The sequence below is a fragment of the Salmo salar genome, chromosome ssa08, assembly GCF_905237065.1.
Source record: "Salmo salar chromosome ssa08, Ssal_v3.1, whole genome shotgun sequence".
Classification (NCBI taxonomy): domain Eukaryota; kingdom Metazoa; phylum Chordata; class Actinopteri; order Salmoniformes; family Salmonidae; genus Salmo; species Salmo salar.
Window position 1 is genome coordinate 11,229,791 of NC_059449.1, and position 23,713 is coordinate 11,253,503.

Consider the following 23,713-nt stretch of genomic DNA (forward strand, 5'->3'; position numbering starts at 1 on the left):
TCCTACACTAGCTAGGCCTGTTCTTGTTCCATTGCTTCCTGTTCGCTGTCTCTAAGCCTGTCCTGTCCTACACTAGCTAGGCCTGTTCTTGTTCCATTGCTTCCTGTTCGCTGTCTCTAAGCCTGGTCCTGAGGGTCTAATAAATATGGATGAAAGTAATGGCTGCAACAGATGCTACACGTGTAATTCCTGTGTTTGTGCATGTAGCTAGTAGTGGGATCAGGCTATGGAGAAAATCCTGCTTTAGCAGCCTTCTGTTCCACCTTGCCTTTGGCTACATGCCATTCCATAAACTCTTATCCCCATTTTGCAGTTATGGTTCCTCCTCATGTACAGACCATGGATGATATGCAGACATCAGAGATATTACTGTTCGTCATGGATCTGTTTAGTGGTTTCACATCTGGGGCTATAACATCATGTCGTCAGATCAAACTTCAGATGACTGAATGTTGGATCTGACTTGACCCAAAGAGGATATGCCTTGGTTTCAAAGGATCTGTTTAGTGAGTTCTGTTCTGATGTACAACAGCGAATATAATTCTGGGTTTGGTTTCAAATCAATTGAAGCAGATTTGGGAAGTGGAAGACTTATTCCGTTTTGAATTGTTGGATGACGTAAACAGAGTATGTTACTATCACAAGTTAAGGACAGAAATAGTTTGAGGTTTTTCCTGTCATTCCGTTGACATCAAGTACATCATTTGTTGAGTAACTATCAGACCTATTACCTATTGGCCACTGTTACAGCGTTTTTCCAAACCAGGATGCTTGTTTGTTCTTAAGGGAACCATTTTCAATCGGTTATTTTGTTTTCAATGTGACTCATATCATTAGATTATGCGGTTTGGACATATTAGGAAATCTTTAATTCACTATTTATGCAATATCGATGAGTCACTGTCTGACTTTGGCAGTATTTTGACTGTTTTTATTGATTATGACATCACTTTTGGGAATGGAAAAATCTTGTCAGGCGGTTTGCTCACTAAATGTCACTCTAATGCAGAACATGACATCAGGCTGCGTCTTTAGGCAGTGTAAAACAGATACAAATGGACCATACACTATCATATACGCCCCGTGGCAATACATTCATGGTAATATATTTAAAGAGGTAGATTCTAGTTGAATCCTGGCAACATGGATTAAATCCCTGGCCCTGCAGGACAACGGAAGAGAGGAATTCCAGGCTCAGATTGGGAAGATCGTTTTGGGCTGTTGGATCCTAGAGCATCCGGGATGCCGGTGAACCAGAGGACGAGGGGGGGGGGGAGGTAGGGAGGACGGGGGCTTGCCCGGTAGCCGTAAACCTGCCCTGCTCTGCTTAGTCAGAGGAAGCACGGACACTGCTGCTTCACCGTCGAGCCCAGGCTCAGGCTGTGGTTTATACCTGTCATCATAGGAAATACCTAGAGTCATACTGTACGGTATAGGATGTAGCAGCCTTCCAGTAACTCAGTACTGAGGCCATCACTTTGCCCACAGGTTTTTACTGTTCATTACAGGTAGTAACTCCCACGCATATGATTCCATCTTGACATTGTTTATTGTCCGTTTTCCCTGACAAGTGGAATCTCACAGCCCTGGTTTTAATTTATACAACCAGGGACTGGAGTTTTTCCTGGTCAGATCACATGGTCAGGGAAAACTCCTGGCCCTAGCCACTCCCTCCTAATGGTGTCAAGTGAACAATTGAAAGTCAGCTCAATTTACAATGCTGTTTTTAGGCAAGGGTGAGCATGTTTGCTTGGTAATTAGAACCACACATGCTGATGATTAAACCACACTGGCATTTTATTATTGTCATAGTGGTCAGGCAGATTTCCTGTGCCTATTTGTAGTGTGGCAATAATGTTCCATTACCATCACTCAGTCATACATTCACCTTCCTGTGCCTGTGGCAGTGCATTCCACTAACAGCAGAGATTCGTCCAAAATGGCACCCTATTCCCTATATAGTGCACTACTTTTGTGCACTATGAAGGGTATACTGTGCCATTTTGGATGAAGACCAGGACTGACAAAAAAATGAACTTTGGCTGAGGTTTTATGTGTTACATTTAGAACATTCTTTTATCCGGACTGTACGTCTGTCCGCGCGGTCATTCATATCCTGTGACTTCAAACTTTCACCGCATGAACCCTAGTCAAAAGTAGTCAATGTAAGTGTCATCAGTGGGATTGCTTGGCAGAGTTCTAAACTGCACGGAGCAAATGAAAGTGGTGTGTTTTGTGGTGGACCTGATTCATTTGAAGCTTTTTATTGCAGTGGGTCTAAATCAGGGTCACACAGAGTGTTTCTTGAAACAAATCTACTTTGAAACAAAATGATACACCTCACACACATGGTTACGAGCTTAAAGAAAATAAGACACCTGTATCAAGTCAGATATAGTACACTGTAGATTCCAATATATAAACTACCCTACGGTTCCTCTGTAACCTGACAGAAAGGTCCAAATCTTTCTCTCTTTGTTTCTGGATTATGTCAACCAGAGTGGAGCCGAGGTCGTATTGTCAATTAACTATTGGCGATACAGGAGCAAAAGATGGAACTGCTATTCCTGTTATTTGCTCTGCGTTGTTTATTAAGTCATGACATCTGATGTCAAAGCAAAGGCTTGAACCTGTGTCCTTGGAGAGTATCAGAGTCCAACAAGCATTCCCTGAACTGAATAATGCACTCAGTATGTTTACAATCTGTCCATTTTCATGCAAACTGCAAAGCACGTCCCCTTTCAGTTCAATCCTCTTTATTATCGTTTGGGTGAAATGTTTGCAAACAGCTCATGGCTCATCTTTGAAGACAAGATGAACTAGACAAATCAAGATATTATTAAGTAACCTTCTCTGGGAACGACTCAACTAGGGAAAACATAATGGTTCATGTCTTTGTTGAATTTGCCAATCCTGTCAACATGTTTTAAAACACTAAACATACCACAAACTTTAAGGCAAACATATGAGACATGTATTTATAATTGATCATGTTCTCCAAGACAAGAAGTTAAGAGATGTGTTCTCTGTAAATTAGAGTCAAGGAACTTACATATCCTGTACCTGTACCACCTGTAAACATGGTGGTCAGCACAGAATAAGATGTCATGTCTATTTAATAATCCCAGCCAGGTCTTGGATAATAAACTATTATGAATTACCCAGATAGAGTCTGTCCGAAAAAAGTAAAAAAACATTTATTGGCCCTTTTTTTCTTACTTTCGCTTTTTGACACCTTGTTTTCTTACTTTCGCTTTTTGACACCTTGAAGGGAGACAAATGTGAGGGAGGGAGGTTTTCTCTTTCTTTCTCTCTCTTTTTTGGTTATCGTCGGGGGTGATCAGTCATGACTCATGAGGGTAACTGGGCATGTTTCCTGGAATGTTCCAGACAGCAGTATCACTTTTCATCGGCGACTCCTGTACACTCTGTTAGACAGTGCTCATGTTTTCACACTTTGCAAACTCGTATCCCCCAAGGAGTGGCGGTGTGTAGGGAGGGAAGCAGCCTGTCAATTGTTTGGTCGGTGAGGGACGACCGGGTGCTGAAAGTGTACTAGACGATTCTGATACAGATGTCTTCCAGGGGTTGGTTGTACTGTTGAAGGAGAACAGGTCATTAGCTAGAGTAGCTACCCTCACACCAAGCATTCTGTATTATTCACGTCTCCCTACCCGTTCAGACAACATTGGTCTGCCTCTCCACTGTGTAGACACCCTGAAGGCGTGTTGGTGTATTTTAATAATGTCTTAGCCCATACAATAAAGGCTTTTTATCTTTCACTCCGCACTTATTTCTACTTACAATTATATATATTATTTCATTTCAATACTGGTCTGTGGTTGATACAACTGCTAAAGGTGGTGCAATACAAAGGGATTCTCAGCATTGAATGAGAATTATATTTTGGAATGAATAGTAAAACTAACATAGTTAGTAGGTTGAACTGATTCATGGCAGATCAACAAGTATAGAAGCCTACTAAGGGCTGGTTTGCAGTCCGTGAATGAATGAGTGACTGATTGCTCAAAGAGCTTACGTAAGGTGCGGCAGATAGCCTAGCAGTTAAAAGCGTTGGACCAGTAACTGAAACTTCGTTGGTTCAAATTCCCAAGCCGATTAGGTGAAACATCTGGCGATGTGCCATTGAGCAAGGTACTTAACCCTAATTGCTTCTGTAAGTCACTCTGGATAAGACTATGTAAAATGCATATCACCTGATATGTGACATGTATATGTCCGTGAGCCAAAACCATCACCATGAGATTCCTTTCTAAACACTCTTCCTCCTCCTAACAAATAGCAATAAGATCTAAGTTAATTCATCAGATCATGGTATCGTCTCCGGCTGAGTTGACTCTTGTTACACAGTTCCTCGTGAACCCTGTTTGTATCATTCACCACACTATTGTAGGAGGTCTCCTCAAACCAAATACCTTCATGTCTTCTCCCCAGTTCTTATTGTGTGATAACGGTACCAGTCCATCAGTCATTATATGGTCTCTCTGTTCTTTCCATCCAGGAGCTGTCGGAGCCAGACCTTGAGCAGCAGCTGCGCTCCGTGGCCAGTGTTGACGAACTGATGAGGATAGTGTACCCTAACTACTACAGGGTGCTCAGTTGCCGGTCAAAGCGGGGCGCACGCTTCACCCGGAGAGGGGAACACACAGCCACGGAAACGCGGTCGAGCGACGAACTGCCGGCGTTCGCTTCCTTGAACCCTGACACACTGAAAAGTAGGTGTCTGTTTTCAGGAGATGCTTTTTCTGTCGCTGTTGGCCTGTCTAGATGTGTTTGTTGTTGACCAACTGACCTTGTAGCCTAGTAACATTTGACTATAACAAACAATTAGATCAGTGCTTATTTTTGCAAACTAATTTATATCACCTAAAAAAGAAAATACATTTGATTGGCCACTTATCTTGACTGACGTCAATACAGGAAGTGCAATACAATACATGGTTTGTCGAATGATGATGTCATTTTAATGCTCTGGTCTTCCTGTCTGATTCTCTCAACGTGCATCCAACAGGTATTGTGTCAGAGTGGAAAAAGACCCAGTGCATGCCACGAGAAGTTTGTTTAGATGTGGGGAAAGAGTTTGGGGCGGCTACAAACACCTTCTATAAACCACCCTGCGTGTCTGTCTACAGATGTGGGGGCTGCTGCAACAGCGAGGCGCATCAGTGTATGAACATCAGCACCTCCTACATCAGCAAGACGGTGAGTTACACACAACCTGGGGGACCGCAAGGGGGGGTGGGTGTGTGTGTGTGTGTGTGTGTGTGTGTGTGTGTGTGTGTGTGTGTGTGTGTGTGTGTGTGTGTGTGTGTGTGCGCGCGCGCGAGTGTGCGTTGGAGTGGGGTTCTTAAACAGCGGCGGTACTCAACTTCAGTCCTCACAGGCCGCAGTATCTTGATTGACCACAGATCACTCACAGATCATCATTTTACTAGTTGAATGGCAAGACCTGAAAACGGTTAGGCACACAGGCCCCTGAGGACCGGAGTTGGGTTAAAGCCTTGCTTCATATGATTTAGAAACGGTTTAGTTGATTTGCATGAAAATGCCAAAACAACGCATTGTTTTTACAGAGTGGGATCTGTGGAAATCCAAATGACGTATTGGAGGCACTCTGATGTGCGTATAGCTTCTTTAAAGCCTGCGCTTAGTTTTTCTCTACTAGACTGAGGGGAGTGAGGGGTTCATTCTCAGTGTCCAACCTTGATTCAGGGGGTAAACGGCAGGCAGGGGGTCTTCTGCGAGGTTGTGTGTGTGTTGGAGTTATTAGCGGCTAGGCCTCTTATAATTGTCCACTTATTTTGGGTGGGCTGACCCCAGCCGGGCTATTCGGAGTCTGTGTGATTTAAAGCATGACACGCTCACAGTCAGGGGTTTGAGTCTGAGTCCTCCTGGTCAAGGCCTTAGCATGGCAACTGTTGTTAGACTGCTAATGTTTCGATGCGGACCTACCACAGCCTCTGTAAGTGTAACTCAATGACCTACTTGACTTAATCCTGGTCACCCCTGGGAACCTAAGGGGGTTTTCCTATAATCTTTACTGCCCTAACACATTTTTTTGGACCATCAAGAAATTAGATTCTCTATTTTAGGGGATCAGAAAAAAGACCTAATAGTTGTGCAATGTTTTTCATGACCACTGAACTACACTCATAGGGCTCTGAGATGTGATATGCTGTGGGGGGGGGGGGGTCTGTGTGGTACAGTAAAATGTGTTTGCGTCAGAGAATAAGCATGCGTCAACATTCAAGGAGACACTGGGGGAGCATAGATGTTAGATTAGGACTCGTCTGTACATTTCTGATAGAACTTCACTGGACTCTATGTAAACTGGAAACCATACATCCTGAGGCTGCATTTATTGTAGCTGGGGATTTTAACAAAGCTAATCTGAGAACAAGGCTTCTTAAATTCTATCAGCATATCAAATGTGCGACACAGGCTGGTAGCAGTCTCGACGGGCTGGTAGCAGCCCTCCCCCACCCTCCCTTTGGCAATTCTGACCATGACTCCATTTAGTTGATTCCAGCTTATAGACAGAAACTAAAACAGGAAACGCCCATGCTCAGGTCTATCCAACGCTCGCCTGACATATCGGATTCCACGCTTCAGGATTGCTTCGATCACGTGGACTGGGATATGTTCCAGGTAGCCTCAGACAATAAAATGTATGTATACTCTGACTCAGTGAGCGAGTTTATTAGCAAATGCAATGGTGATTTTGTACCCACTGTGACTATTAAAACCTTCCCTAACCAGAAACCGTGGATTGATGTGAGGATTCGCGCAAAACTGAAAGGGCAAACCACCGCATTTAGTCATGGCAAGGCGACTGGAAACATGACCGAATACAAACAGTGTAGCTATTCCCTCTGCAATCAAACAAGCAAAGCGTCAGTATAGAGACAAAGTAGAGTCGCAATTCAACGGCTCAGACACGAGACGTATGCGGCCGAGTCTACAGTCAATCACAGACTACAAAAGAAAACCAGCCTCGTCGCAGACATCGACGTCTTGCTCCCAGACAAATTAAACAACTTCTTTCCTAGCTTTGAGGACAATACAGTGCCACTGACACGGACCGCTACCAAAGCCTGTGGACTCTCCTTCACTGTGACCAACATGAGTAAAACATTTAAATGTGTTAACTAACGCAAAGCTGCCGGCCCAGACGGCATCCCTAGTCGCGTTGTCAGAGCATACGCAGACCAGCTGGCTGGTGTGTTTACAGACATATTCAATCAATCCCTATCCCAGTCTGCTGTGCCCACATGCTTCAAGATGGCCACCATTGTTCCTGTTCACAAGAAAGCTAAGGTAACTGAACTAAATGACTATCGCCTTGTAGCACTCACTTCTGTCATCATGAAGTGCTTTGAGAGACTAGTCAAGGATTATATCACCTCCACCCTACCTGATACCCTAGATCCACTCCAATTTGCTTACCGCCCCAATAGGTCCACAGACGACGCAATCGCCATCACACTGCACACTGCCCTATCCCATCTGGACAAGAGGAATACCTATGTAAGAATGCTGTTCATTGACTACAGCTCAGCATTTAACACCATAGTACCCTCCAAACTCGTCAATAAGCTCGAGACCCTAGGTCTCGACCCCGCCCTGTGCAACTGGGTCCTGGACTTTCTGACGGGCCACCCCCAGGTGGTGAGGGTAGGAAACAACATCTCCAGCCCGCTGAACCTCAACACTGGGGCCCCACAATGGTGCATTCTCAGCCCTCTCCTGTACTCCCTGTTCACCCATGACTGTGTGGCCATGCACGCCTCCAACTCAATCATCAAGTTTGCAAATGACACTACAGTGGTAGGCTTGATTACCAACAACGGCGAGACGGCCTACAGGAAGGAGGTGAGGGCCCTCAGATTGTGGTGTCAGGAAAATAATCTCTCACTCAACGTCAACAAAACAAAGGAGATGATCGTGGACTTCAGGAAACAGCAAAGGGAGCACCCCCCCATCTACATCGACAGGACAGTAGTGGAGAAGGTGGAAAGTTTCAAGTTCCTCGGCGTACACATCACAGACAAACTGAATTGGTCCACCCACACAGACAGCGTGGTGAAGAAGGCGCAACAGCACCTCTTCAACCTCAGGAGGTTGAAACATTTTTGCTTGTCACCGAAAACACTCACAAACTTTTACAGATACACAATCGAGAGCATCCTGTCGGGCTGTATCACCTCCTGGTATGGCAACTGCTCCGCCTACAACCGCAGAGCTCTCCAGAGAGTGGTGCGGTCTGCACAACGCATCACCAGGGGCAAACTACCTGCCCTCCAGGACACCTACAGCACCCGATGTCACAGGAAGGCCAAAAAGATCATTAAGGACAACAACCACCCGAGCCACTGCCTGTTCACCCCGCTATCATCCAGAAGGCGAGGTCAGTACAGATGCATCAAAGCTGGGACCGAGAGACTGAAAAACAGCTTCTATCTCAAGGCCATCAGACTGTTAAACAGCCATCACTAACATAGAGAGGCTGCTGCCAACATACAGACTCAAATCTCTGGCCACTTTAATACATTTAATAAATTGATTTAATAAAGGTATCACTAGTCACTTTAAATAACGCCACTTTAATAATGTCTACATATCCTACATTACTCATCTCATATGTATATACTGTATTCTATACTATCTACTGCATCTTGCCTATGCCGCACGGCCATCGCTCATCCATATATTTATATGTACTGTACATATTCTTATTCATCCCTTTACATTTGTGTGTATAAGTTAGTCATTGTAAAATGTGTTAGATTATTTGTTAGATTTTACTGCACGGTTGGTACTAGAAGCACAAGCATTTTGCTACACTCGCATTAACATCTGCTGACCATGTGTATGTGACCAATAACATTTTGTTTTATTTTATTTGAGCATCGCTAGTTGATTTTACGGATCTTTTAAGCATTTCTTTCCTCTACCCTCAATTAACTATTCTGTAGGTACAGTGGGAGTGTTCTTTAAGACAGATCTTTGGTAGTGCTCACTTCCTTTCCCCAGATGCGAGTAGAGTCCATTGTCAGATACAGTACATCAAGACGCCTTAAGAAATCTCTCTCATGTACGTTGCCAGCCTAACGAGGGGTTAGTGTGTTGTCTTTAGAGCGGTGGGGGGATGTGTGATGCAGTGTAAGTGCGTAAGCATGGCTGTAAGGAGCCGGGTGTGGATGGGAAGGAGGGGCGGGTAGGGGAAGGTAGGGAAGCACCCCTCCCTGTCACCGGGGAGGATGTTCTGAGGCGACGTTAGGGCATGGGGGTCAGATCATCCCATTATTACAGTATTTTTGGTATTCCCGGGTATTCCCCTCACTTATAAACCATTCCCAATCTCATCAATGTATTGGGATAAGGGTTGCAGTATTTATTGCAGCGGCATTTGTCAGGTTTTACCGGTTTCTTAAAAGGAAGCTGGAATGGCCTCTGCCAAAGCCCATGCCAAGGTGCTGAGACTAATCAGACTGGGCTACCTTGGTAACATGTCTGCCAGGAGGAGGATTGGGGTGATTGCTTAGGTCAGTTTTAATCATCCTAAAGGACTATAGTCCTCATTGAGTGTTCTGTTATTTATTTTTTGAGTGAATGTTGACTGACCTGTTTCATTGAAGGGAAGAAAAGTCTGGATTCAAGTCACAGAGACTTTTGTTTGCTATTCGTGCTTTGGGGGCCAATGGCCATTCACAGACTCACTCTCAATCACTGCTTGAGTCTACTCCATTCCTCCCTATGCGGCCCTAGAACAGAGTAACCTCAATGAATAGTGTTTAATTGATCAAGGCGTGATACAGAAAGCTCCTGCCGACACTAATAAAAACAAGCTCCCTTGCCTCATTTCCTCTTTCATGGCTGCTATCCCGTCCACTTCAATGTTGTCTGTAGTTGTGGTTAGAGAGTTTATTCACAGTGTGGTTGTGTGTCAGGGCTCTGCGAATTTAGAGTTGCACAACATGGCCCATTCTTAGCCCCACTTATCTGGTTGTTTTTAGATTTAATCTTCAACCCTCAAATGGTCCTGACTAGAATGCTGCAAAGAAACTGTGGCAAAAGGTTGATCATCAAGTTTGGTTGCGCCGTGACATCAACCAGACAAATACAGGTCCTACAAAGTACTATTATTTCTGTCAGTTGCTTGATAATAGTTTTTTTTCTTCTCTCAAAACTGTCTGAAAACCACTATTCATTGTAGGTTTCACCATTATGTTGACTAAAGAAAACTGTCTGAAAGTCCTACTATGTGTTACTTGACTCATTTTCTCTCTCTGTTTCTCCTAGCTGTTTGAAATCACAGTTTCCAGCAGTACAAATAACAACCTAGTGACTATCAGCTTTGCCAACCACACCGTTTGCAATTGTCTGTCCAAACTGGACGCCTACAGACAAGTACACTCCATCATACGACGATCTCTACCAGAGTAAGTGTTCCTTTTCTTAATCCAGTCCTCTAACTTAGCTATGCTGATCTGCTCCTACCCCTGTAGGAGTTAGGGGTAGTAGTAATAGTTAGCTATGTTGATCTGCTCCTACCCCTGTAGGAGTTAGGGGTAGTAGTAATAGTTAGCTATGTTGATCTGCTCCTACCCCTGTAGGAGTTAGGGGTAGTAGTAATAGTTAGCTATGTTGATCTGCTCCTACCCCTGTAGGAGTTAGGGGTAGTAGTAATAGTTAGCTATGTTGATCTGCTCCTACCCCTGTAGGAGTTAGGGGTAATAGTTAGCTATGTTGATCTGCTTGGGTAGTAGTAATAGGTAGCTATGTTGATCTGCTCCTACCCCTGTAGGAGTTAGGGGTAGTAGTAATAGTTAACTATGTTGATCTGCTCCTACCCCTGTAGGAGTTAGGGGTAGTAGTAATAGTTAGCTATGCTGATCTGCTCCTACCCCTGTAGGAGTTAGGGGTAGTAGTAATAGTTAACTATGCTGATCTGCTCCTACCCCTGTAGGAGTTAGGGGTAGTAGTAATAGTTAGCTATGTTGATCTGCTCCTACCCCTGTAGGAGTTAGGGGTAGTAGTAATAGTTAGCTATGTTGATCTGCTCCTACCCCTGTATGAGTTAGGGGTAGTAGTAATAGTTAACTATGTTGATCTGCTCCTACCCCTGTAGGAGTTAGGGGTAGTAGTAATAGTTAGCTATGTTGATCTGCTCCTACCCCTGTAGGAGTTAGGGGTAGTAGTAATAGTATTAGTAGTTCTGTAAAGTATCTTCTCTGCATTATATAGGCCTCTTCTAGTGCCTTTTTCTGGATTCTTAATACAGTCTATCCATTGTGTTTTCAGATCCAATACATTGGATCCGTTGAATTAACTGCTAAAAGTATTCTAACAGATATCTGTCACAGGGACTTTTCCAAATGCCCAGAAAGTGAGAAGGAAGCATTGTCCACCACAGGACAGGAAATACACTTCAACAGTTTGCAAGATGTTGCGGATGTATTTAAGCCTGCAAAGAGCTCGTTCTCGCACCAAGAAACTTAGGATAGCGTCTCCGCTGTCAGCATGCTAACCAAAAGTCCCCAGTTCCAACAAACTCGCTCAGTTTTTCCAGTCAGTTCCTGGATTCTGGTTCTCTTTATTGGGAGTATATGTGGCGAAAAGGTTGTGTGTGTTTTGGACACAGTGGGATGTTGCCTTATGCTGTACAGCAACAGTATTTTCCCTTGAACGGATATAGAGGTTCATATTGGCCAATTTAGTGTAGACACCTATTGTTCCTGTGCTGTGAAGGCTTCCTGTCAGTGTGTTGATATAAGAGGTGCTACTACAGGAAATCCCAGCAGTGAACCTTGATTAACTTTCCATCTAGGCAGGGCAGTGCACTGTGGAGCATTATGGACTGAGTCCATAGACACTACGTGGAGTGAGGACAGATAAATGGATGGCGTTTCTGTCACCAGACCTGAAATCACTTTTACATAATAAGAGTTAGTGTCATTTCCTCCATCATACACACACCTGTGCAGCACCCACTTGGGTGATGTAAAGATGAGATGTTGCTACTTCTGCAGTAAACGTCCAGAAGCATAACTTCACCTGCCTTACCTTATGAAAACTGCAGTATATCGTGAGCAAGAGGTTACATGGGAGACGTATCTACAGACAGCTCCTCGTTTTGTCTGTCTGCTGTGTTTACGTCAGAGGAGCAGAGGAGTGTAGACTTGGTCCCCGGACCCGAACACCTAGCCCGGCCCCCAGTCTCACGCTCCCACATGTACTGTACATTAAGCCGCGTTTACATACAGTCGTTTTCTGGGAGCGGTAGGAGAGATAGCTGGGGTGTTAACTGTTTAGCTTAATCAGAACAAGTCGGGGGACAATATTGTTTCCAGAGCCTCCACCAGACTTAGAGCAGTCCTTCTTCTACAGTAGGGTACATCTAGAGGTTTTCCACCAAGTAGTAGCAATAGCAGTAGTAGTAGTAGTAGTAACTAGTAGCAGTAGCAGCAGTAGTAGCAGTAGCAGTAGTAGTAGCACTAGTAGTAGCAGTAGCAGTAGCAGTAGTAGAAGCTGTAGCAGTAACAGTAGCAGTAGTACTAGTAGTATCAGTAGTAATAGCAGTAGCAGTAGTTGTAACAGTAGCAGTAGCATTAGTAGTATCAGTAGCAGTAGTAGAAGCAGTAGCAGTAGAAGTAGCAGCAGTTCTAGTAGTAGCATTAGTAGTAGCAGAAGCACTAGCAGTAGCAGTAGCACTAGTAGCATCAGTAGTAATAGCAGTAGCAGTAGTAGTAGCAGCAGCAGTAGCAGTAGTAATAGCAGTAGCAGTAGTAGTAGCAGTAGTACCAGTAGTATCAGTAGTAATAGCAGTAGCAGTAGTAGTAGCAGTAGCAGTAGTAGTAGCAGTAGTAGTAGCAGTAGTAGTAGTAGTATCAGTAGCAGTAGCCCTAGCAGTAGCAGTAGTAGTAGTACTAGTAGTATCAGTAGTAATAGTAGTAGCAATAGTAGTAGTAGAAGCAGTAGCAGTAGTAGTAGCAGTAGTACTAGTAGTAGCAGTAACACTAACAGTAGCAGTAGCCCTAGCAGTAGCAGTAGTAGAAGCAGTAGCAGTATTAGTAGCAGTAGCCCTAGCAGTAGCAGTAGTACTAGTAGTATCAGTAGTACTAGCAGCAGTAGTAGTAGTAGCAGTAGCAGTGGTAGTAGCAGTAGTAGTAGCAGTAGTACTAGTAGTATCAGTAGCAGTAGCCCTAGCAGTAGCAGTAGTAGTAGTACTAGTAGTATCAGTATTAATAGCAGTAGCAATAGTAGTTGTAGAAGCAGTAGCAGTAGTAGTAGCAGTAGTACTAGTAGTAGCAGTAACACTAACAGTAGCAGTAGCCCTAACAGTAGCACTAGTAGTAGCAGTAGTACTAGTAGTATCAGTAGTAATAGCAGTAGCAGTAGTAGTAGTAGAAGCAGTAGCAGTAGTAGTAGCAGTAGTAGTAGCAGTAACACTAACAGTAGCAGTAGCACTAACAGTAGCAGTAACAGTGGTGATATAAGGAGCAGCAGGGTGGGGGCGGCCTGTCAACACCCCAGGGAGAGGAGAGCAAGACCAGGGCTGCACAACTCAAGCTAACAGGCTTAAGAGCAACACTCCATAAACACTTAGAATATACTATAGACAATGAGCTCATAGCTAAAAACTTGGGCCCTATGTATAACTCTGGAGCCTAGGTATAATCAACAAGGGCCCAGAGTTTGACCTGTTTCAGTTCACGTGTTCAGGAAAAACTCCTCGCCCCAAAATTGAATGGCTCATTTCAAACCGAAATAAGAAACTCTACACCAACCGACGTGTTCACTGGCCTTGTCATGTCATGTACTGTCAATTCATAGTCTCTAATGTGACAGAATGTTTAGATCACTTGTAAGTCTCTGTAAATCTCGTACGAGCGCTTAGTATACTAACAAAGGATCTTGCTCTCTATTTCTGCTCGGCATTGCGCTGTTGCAGTGCGACTAGTGTAAATGTTTATTGCCCTTGTGTCAACCCCACAGACTGAAGGATTAGCCTTTCGCCCATTCTTGAAATGCGCCGGCATGCCGAGAAATGACTCATTCCCAAGGTGAAAAACTCTCCTCTAGCAATACAATGGCAATTGGAACACCATTGATCTCTAAGCCCTAATGTTCTCCATGTCCTAAAGCTCTGGTGTTGTTGTGACCGACCAGGGAGGACAGTATTGCCAAGAGAGAGCTGCAGATCAATCCCAGATGAGATCCCAGCCTGCTACAGTCAGATCCAGGGCTGCGTTCCAAATGGTACCCTATTCCTTTTATAGTGCTCTACTTTTGACCAGGACCCATAGGGAATAGAACGCAATTTGGGATGGAGACCAGAGGTCCAGGTCATAACTACCTGGCTAAAAGATCTATGGCAGGATATGAGCCTGCTACAAGACTGTTTTGCACCAGCCGTGTCACAGGGGCCAATCAATAGGATAGTTTGAAGCACGATGAATTACAATGTAGGTGACTGAGTGTTTTTGGTATGGAAAAGTTTATTCATGGTATAATGCTTAAGTTCAGTAGTAACGTTTAACAATGTGTGATTAATGGATAGAATCTTACCCGACATGACTAATTGAAATGCCTGGTCCTCTTTATGTCGTTGCTGTAAATGAGAATGTGTTCTCAGTCAATTTACCTGGTAAAATAAGGATGAAGTAAAATTAAATAAATATGTTAGAGGCTGAGAGTCCATGTTCAGGATGTCTATGATATTATGACTTATCTGGCTGTGACATCACCACATATCAAATGATGGAATAAAAGTCTTATTTCAGAGGGAATGAAGTTGACAAATGATCAGCGTTCGTCCCCTAAGACCCTGAGTTGGTCCTGGAGTTGTCAGAATGATCCTTCCAGAGAGAGTCAGCAGACCTGTTTATTATTATGTGATATTTTACAACAGTATTTTTCTGCCTGCTCCTCTGTCAGAGTGATTTTCAATAGCAGGAGGGAAGGGGAAAACGCATCATCCCTCGGCGAGTGAGCTGCTCTCTCTCTCACACATCGCCAGGCTTCGCTCAGCTCCTCGCGTAAGAAAAAGCAGATGTGTTCCTATGGCGAGCAGAACTTTGCATCCCAAATTGCACCCTTTTTCCTTTATAGTGCACTACTTTTGACCGGGGCCCATTTGGCTCTAATCAAAAGTAGTGCACTATATAGGGAATAGGGTGCTGTTTGAGACGCATCCCTTGTGTTTTTCTTCTTTGCCTTGACACTAAGGGGTGTCTCTTTCCACCATTCCTTTCTGGGTATGGTTATATAGCAGCAACAGTTTATGTTCTGATTGCGGATACAGAGGCATTAAAGTTGTATACAACATCTAAAAGTGACCTAATGGAGTCTAGTTTAGACCAATCCATCCCCAGAATTATTCCGGATTTCAGAAATAGGACCAAATTAAGCTGTGAAGGCTAATAATAATTGATTAGTTTGAGCTGCGGATTCAGCTAGCTGCTAAAGACTGAAACCGACACGTGGGTCCAGTAGTAGAGCTCTGATCTTTCTCTGGTGTTTCTCTGCGGTTCTTTTCCATGGACCTTTACTCGTAACTGTTGTGAATGCCCAGGACACACAGACCATTACAAGCCCAGGCCTCTCAACATGTGTAAGGATCTCACCGATTGATATCAGTAGAAAAATGATGAGGAGATGCTACGGAATGGTAGTCTAATACATGTTGGCCGGTTCAGCCGTCATATAAATAGACGCGTATCAAAACCTACGGAGAATGCTGTTGTCTGAACGGCAACATCTCGTGATCATATAGCCTGTAGGCTTCCAGCGTTAACACAAGGTGGTCTAACGTTACTTATCAAGGCCCAGGGCTAAGAAGCGCCAAAGAAGGCGCTCTCTGCCCTCACACATACTGGACATAATAAACCATTAGAGAGATGAGCTACTCTTCAGAGTGAAGAGAAATGCTTTCAACTTGAGAGTGTAATTCCTCAAATGTCAAATATTAGAGTGTGTTGTCCTTATCTGTTCTCGGGCAGCTACCGCGGTGAGGGGAAAAGACTGGTAATAATTATGAAAAGTTGGCTAAGAGTTTCACGCTCGGTTGCTTTTTCTATGGGATGGAGGTTTTGTGAGTTACTCACAGGCGTAATGAAAATAAAATATCTCTCTGGGATACCACGGGACAAACAGTTAGCCGTTACCCGAGCGAGAGGAGCGAGGAGGAGCTCAAAGGGCATCCCATCCGTTATCTAAGATGGCGTTTATCCTGGCGTGTGGCTGTCAGTCTGTCGGGGGGGGAACCCTCAGTGCCAGTAAAACGCTTGATGTCAAGAGACGCATCACAGATGTGCTGCTAAAGCTTTGTTTCTCCAATTTTATAATATACATATCTTTGCTTGAGCTTGTACAGTATGTGTGGGTAACATGTTGAGTGAGGCTACTCTTTCTACTCGGAAAGATTACGTTTTCTTTGCAACAGATGCGTAGCTAGTTTTACAGATGAACATTTAATGGGGGACCTATTCAAGGAGAGGACGTTTGGCATATGGAGTGCTGACGTGCGTACTCTGTAGACCTGTGCCATAAATTGGAGCAGGATAGGACATTGCAGCAGGTACCGCCGAAACTGCAGAGCTATAATATATAACATTATGTACAGTGATGCTCTATATCACCGGATCAATTTAACATAAGACAAGCTACTAAATCAGGTGGATAGCCCCCTAACACATAGTCTACCTTCTATTGTATGCACACAGTTATTATTCATTTCAAACCATCACATTCCAGAGGAGGCCCTGTACATACCAATCCATTCCTCATCGGAAATATAGACAGTAGTTGATTTGCTATATGAATCAAAACAACACATACCAAGAGAGGCCTTCACATACCACATACAAATCCCATCCTGATATGAATTATAGACAATAGTTGTACTATATTAATCAAATCACATGCAGCAAAGTTTCCCGGCTGAAGTAGAACTAACATGTTCTTGTTCTTGTGTATTATGAAAGGTGCACAGTGCACGTGTTGTTAATCAGATTACGTATCTTCCTACGAAGCCACAAACATGTCAGGAGGGTGATTTTTGTTACTTTCTTCAGCCCTTTGGAATGTGGTGTCTGTTTAAGCCACTGTGTGTATGGTAATTGAAAGCATATTGACAATCCCTCAAACGTGTAGAGCTGCCACTGAGCTGTTTCATAGCAACTTTTAATTCAAATAAATAGTCGAAAGGGTATGTTTTTGTTTTCCGTAGATAATCAACCCAAAATGTTAATTGAGCCAACATCTGTTTGCATTGTAGCATTTGAAACTAATGCGTTTGTGAATTCAAAACAGTTGATTTTTTCTGTAGTGCTTTAACCACTAACTGTAATTTGTTATCAGGTCGACTAAGCTCACTCTTCACTTTCAAGCACGGGCACAACTTTCACTGGGGACGGGGACGGGGGACATGTTCTGAAATTGCATTTTTGTCCCCCGCAGTTTTATCATTGGAATGTGATACAAAACGAGGCAACGGTGTGCTTTAGGACCATGTGGATGCCTCCGAGCGGTCGGGTAGGCTGTTTGGAGTGTTTATCTGACTGGATAGATTTCTTAAATGAATTATGTCCCCTCCACTTCTAAAACGAAAGTAGCGCCCCTGCTTTCAAGCATATGGATGCTTACTGTGATTAGCACACCAATTGTGGAATGTCTCAGATATGTTTTCGGAGGCTCAGAGGTTCTGACCTCAAAGAGGCCTGACTAATTTTGTTGTTGCCGGGATTTTCATAATAAAAGCGCCTGCACATCCCCCTTACTCACCCCAACGCCCTCCGATGACAGAATGTTGTACCAGGGTCATATATCAGACAGCACCTCCATTTGAAGACAGGATGATCTTAGACCTGGGGAGAAGAAGGCAGAGAGAAGGGAAGAGGTGAGAGGGCACGGATGTTAGATGGGGGGGGGGGGTGAAGGAGGCTTCATGCCTCCCTACCTGAGTCCCAGGCCTCCCTGCATGTCTGTGTCTGATAAACCCCTGACCGTGCCACTCGTCTCACTCTCTCACCCCTCTCACCCCGTCACCCCCCGACAAAGGGGGCTCAATCAATCGCAGAGAGGGGGTAACCTTAGCTGTTACATCCGTCCACTTTCTCAGTGGGGCTCGGTGCAAAGGTGAGGGGGTGCTCCTCAGGGCATTGATTGGAGGTGTGGAGCAGGGTGTGGGTCTGGGTCCTCCTGTCCCTTATAGTGGACTCAGTCAGCCTGAGGCTGAACCCCTGCACCGCTGCCTGCTAGGGCTGATATTGGGGTGATATATTAGAGATCAGGTCTGATATTGGGGTGATACATTAGAGATCAGGTCTGATATTGGGGTGATACATTAGAGATCAGGTCTGATATTGGGGTGATATATTAGAGATCAGGTCTGATATTGGGGTGATATATTAGAGATCAGGTCTGATATTGGGGTGATATATTAGAGATCAGGTCTGATATTGGGGTGATATATTAGAGATCAGGTCTGATATTGGAGTGATATATTACAGATCAGGTCTGATATTAGGGTGATATGTTAGTGATCAGGTCTGATATTGGGGTGATACAGTATGTTAGAGATCAGGTCTGATATTGGAGTGATATATTACAGATCAGGTCTGATATTGGGGTGATATATTAGAGATCAGGTCTGATATTGGGGTGATATATTACAGATCAGGTCTGATATTGGAGTGATATATTACAGATCAGGTCTGATATTGGGGTGATACAGTATGTTAGAGATCAGGTCTGATATTGGAGTGATATATTACAGATCAGGTCTGATATTAGGGTGATATGTTAGAGATCAGGTCTGATATTGGGATGATATATTACAGATCAGGTCTGATATTGGGGTGATATTGGGGGTGAGGCCCTGGTCGTTCGTGGAGCTGCCTGCTATGACTGGACCATTTAAATCAAACTGCCAGAGCAGACGGGGAGACAGAGGGGGAAACGGATGTAGAGACTGAGGGGGAGACGGAGGTTGAGATGGAGGGGGAGAGTCATAAATCACTACCAGAGAAGGGTAAGACCTGCTTTTTCACTACCATGAGGAAACAAACGGTCTACGTTTTGAAGAAGAAAAAATGTTTAAGTTCCCCTGTCAATCCGTTAGCTTGCCTCTCGCAGAGCTCGTGTATGGTTGGCATTTCCTCAGGACAGAGTTATAGAAAAAGGATATATTACTGAACCAGAGGCCCGTTTTTTTAACAGTGGTTTGCCCTTACGGATGCCTTTTCAACTGCACTGACCAGCTGAATGCACTGTAACACTTTAGTTATACAGTTGTACTGCACGTCGAAGGAAGCCTTAGACCTGCATGCACTCACAGTACAGTGGCTAGTTACACAAGTGTGCGTTGAACGCAGCCTTATCAAACTGTTTAGGAATGTTCCATGCTGGGGGTAGTAGAGTTTGTTAGCATTTTTGCACCTAAACACATGCAGCTTCGAGTGTGAGTTCCAGGAGCTACAGCGGAAGCCTTAGCTCTAGCACAGCACCTACCCTCGTGTGTAGCACAACGGAAGTCAACGCAGTAATTCATTTCATACACTTGTTTTCTTTACCGTGAACTTCCCACCTGCTCCATTCGTATTCTCCCCCCTCTTGAAAGGAATACAACAACGAACCTCCATAGAGGCGCTAAGTGCTATTTGTTGGCTCTCTCTTCAGAGGCAGAATGGAGCTAGTGCGGTTCTCTTTTCAGTGCATTTTCCTTAGTGGTGATAAACTCAGTCTGGCAGGAACTACTGACTAGAGTATACAGGTTATGTAATATCTCTGGTTCTGCTGAAATGCAGTTTATTGTCTTAGGAGGTGGTGTTGCTTTGTTCAGGGGGTTAATTGAAAGAAGAAACTGCAGTGTGTTTACAAAAACCCTGATAATTGGACTATACTGAAATATTTTACTGAGTTACAATTCCTATAAGGAAATCAATTAATTGAAATAAATGCATTTTTACATGACTGGGCAGGGGTGCAGCTCTGGGGAGCCAGGCCCAGCCAATCAGAATGAGTTTTCCCCTGCAAAAGGGCTGTAAAACAGACAGAAATACTCCTCAGTATGTTCAGTGTAAATACCAATTCACTTCAATACATTTTAACTGGATTTATTGCCATTTTATTTTTGTGTCAAACCTCTTGCAGTTCTACTGCTGTTACATTCATGTGGATCAGATGTTGCATAACAACAGTCCTTCTCCATATGAAGTTTATATAGAGTTGACGTGTTTTAAATGCAATCCACTACATCTTTGATATTGCACACATTTCACTCCACAACTCCACCATGCTGAGAGCTATCCCTTTTCTTTCACAGCAGTTAAAGCAGCCAGAATCAAGTTTAGCTTGGAACGCGACCGTGCTTTCACTGGCCAGCGGTTGCACTGTAGCACGAGCCGTGCGTTTGTCTCAGAGCAAAAAGACAGATGGATGGAGCATGACACTGGCTCTGATAAAGTCAGTGTAGGTCGGTTGGCCGTATGTGATTTCAACTGGATTCTCAGCGGTGGTCTAGCCTAATTTGTTAACAGTATGAGAAAAAGCAAAGCACTGGGCTCCGAGATATCAGAAATGTCCAAAACTAAATAGACCCATATTGGTCTGGCATGTGTCAGATGTGCGTGTGAAACACGCTGTCCATGATGGTCAGTCATTTGTCTAATGTGTTTTGTCAATGGAAAGCCAATGGAAAGTGTGTGAGTAGGATATTATTGTGCAGGTTGTGAAGACAGAGATGATGATGATTGCCGAACTCAGAGAGAGAGGGAGCTGGAGAGAAAGAGTTGGAGAGAAAGAGCTGGAGAGAGAGGTGGAGAGAGAGAGGTGGAGAGAGAGGTGGAGAGAGAGAGCTGGAGAGAAAGAGCTGGAGAGAAAGAGCTGGAGAGAAAGAGCTGGAGAGAGAGAGTTGGAGAGAAAGAGCTGGAGAGAGAGAGTTGGAGAGAAAGAGCTGAAGAGAGAGAGAGAGAGAGAGAGAGAGCTGGAGAGAGAGAGCTGGAGAGAGGAGCTAGAGAGAGAGAGAGAGAGAGAGAGCTGGAGAGAGAGAGCTGGAGAGAGGAGCTAGAGAGAGAGAGCTGGAGAGAGAGAGCTGGAGAGAGAGAGCTGGAGAGAAAGAGTTGGAGAGAGAGAGCTGGAGAGAAAGAGTTGGAGAGAAAGAGCTGGAGATAGAGAGCTGGAGAGAAAGAGCTGGAGATAGAGAGCTGGAGAGAAAGAGTTGGAGAGAGAGAGCTGGAGAGAAAGAGTTGGAGAGAAAGAGTTGGAGAGAAAGAGCTGGAGATAGAGAGCTGGAGAGAGAGAGCTGGAGAGAGAGAGCTGGAGAGAAAGAGTTGGAGAGAGAGAGCTGGAGAGAAAGAGTTGGAGAGAGAGAGCTGGAGAGAAAGAGTTGGAGAGAAAGAGTTGGAGAGAGAGAGCTGGAGAGAGAGAGCTGGAGAGAGAGAGCTGGAGAGAGAGAGCTGGAGAGAAAGAGTTGGAGAGAGAGAGCTGGAGATAGAGAGCTGGAGAGAAAGAGTTGGAGAGAGAGAGCTGGAGAGAAAGAGTTGGAGAGAGAGAGCTGGAGAGAAAGAGTTGGAGAGAGAGAGCTGAAGAGAAAGAGTTGGAGAGAAAGAGTTGGAGAGAGAGAGCTGGAGAGAGAGAGCTGGAGAGAAAGAGTTGGAGAGAGAGAGCTGGAGATAGAGAGCTGGAGAGAAAGAGCTGGAGAGAGAGAGAGAGAGATGGAGAGAGAGAGATGGAGAGAGAGAGCTGGAGAGAGAGAGAGCTGGAGAGAGAGAGCTGGAGAGAAAGAGCTGGAGAGAGAGAGCTGGAGAGAGAGAGTTGGAGAGGGTCAGAATCATGTGACGTGTGTGCCAGCCTCACCATGTGCTTCGATTTAGAGCGACAGACAGTGTCTCCAGTTTTTATCCTTTTCACTTTCCTCCCCCTAAATGATCATCCCCGTTGACAGATCCAGGGGATCTTCTGTCCATCATAATAAGTGTTCTTTACTAGGACGTGTAATGTGGAACGGAAAGGAAGCTCAAGAGGTGAATACAGCTCTAAGCTAAAGTGAAGGGTCTTACCAATGCTAACCAATGTTTACTAGACTACCAAATATATTCTTCTTACTTTTTTTTCATTGCTGTCCATTGATGTCTTCCCAAGAGTCCTCTCTCTTTGATGGTTGTTTGTCTAAACTCAGCCAATCAGCATCCCTCTTATCTTTAAGGGGACAGAAATGTTTCATGTCATCAGAGCCAATTGGCTTATTCACTCTCACTCTGCGATTAGATGGGCTGCTAACCCAACTTTGATGTGCTGGGTGGGTGTTGACAAAATAACCCTTAAAATAGCCAGTCCAGCCCTGTCACATTTCATCCAACAACCAAAACAACATCAAATGCTACATAGCTTTGTGTAGTTTGGGCCAGGTTAATGAATGTCGATGAAGTGAGGAATTTCCTCTCCAGCTACTGCCACTCATATGGCACCCTATTCCCTATATAGTGCACTACTTTTGACCAGGGCCCATATGGCTCTGGTCAGCAGCCTCTGTCTGTCGGTTTCCTCCTCTTCTAATGCTAATAACTGCTTTCCCCTTACAGATGTCTGGTAGCCAATAAAACCTGCCCAAAGAACCACAGCTGGAGCAACCGCTTGTGTAGATGTATGGCGGTGCAACGCGACACCCCTCCCCTGCCCCAGACACAACACTTGGGTGAGTAGGTCCTAGTTCTGATGCTGATACTGCACCTGTTGCACAACTTATTAGACTGAATTACCGCTTGTTAGACTGAATTACCGCTTATTAGACTGAATTAGCTATCACTTATTAGACTGAATTAGCTATCACTTATTAGACTGAATTACCACTTATGAGACTGAACTACCGCTTATTAGACTGAATTACCACTTATGAGACTGAATTACCGCTTATTAGACTGAATTAGCTGCCACTTATTAGACTGAATTACCACTTATTAGACTGAATTACCGCTTATTAGACTGAATTAGCTATCACTTATTAGACTGAATTACCACTTATTAGACTGAATTACCGCTTATTAGACTGAATTAGCTATCACTTATTAGACTGAATTACCACTTATTAGACTGAATTACCGCTTATTAGACTGAATTACCGCTTATTAGACTGAATTAGCTACCACTTATTAGACTGAATTACCACTTATTAGACTGAATTACCACTTATTAGACTGAATTAGCTACCGCTTATTAGATTGAATTAACACTTATTAGACTGAATAACCGCTTATTAGACTGAATTAGCTACCGCTTATTAGACTGAATTACCGCTTATTAGACTGAATTACAGCTTATTAGACTGAATTAGCTACTGCTTATTAGACTGAATTACCACTTATTAGACTGAATTAACACTTAGACTGAATTGCCGCTTATTAGACTGAATTGCTGCTTATTAGACTGAATGAGCTACTGCTTATTAGACTGAATTGCCGCTTATTAGACTGAATGAGCTACTGCTTATTAGACTGAATTACAGCTTATTAGACTGAATTACAGTTTATTAGAATTAATTACTGCTTATTAGACTGAATTAGCTACCGCTTATTAGACTGAATTACCACTTATTAGACTGAATTACCACTTATTAGACTGAATTACAGTTTATTAGTCTGAATTACCGCTTAATGTGGTGAATTATGTTTCTCTTTGAGTTCAATATTAC

General features: G+C 44.0%; 1 protein-coding gene across 1 annotated transcript in view; it reads left to right on the forward strand.

Moving 5' to 3' along the window:
- Positions 1-23,713, forward strand: part of LOC106610161 (vascular endothelial growth factor C) — a 47,088-nt gene that overhangs the window by 14,728 nt on the left and 8,647 nt on the right. The window contains exons 2-5 of the mRNA XM_014209332.2: positions 4,523-4,736; positions 5,033-5,223; positions 10,324-10,463; positions 22,608-22,720. Coding sequence (XP_014064807.1) covers positions 4,523-4,736; positions 5,033-5,223; positions 10,324-10,463; positions 22,608-22,720 — 658 coding nt within the window. The remainder of the gene's footprint in view (positions 1-4,522; positions 4,737-5,032; positions 5,224-10,323; positions 10,464-22,607; positions 22,721-23,713) is intronic.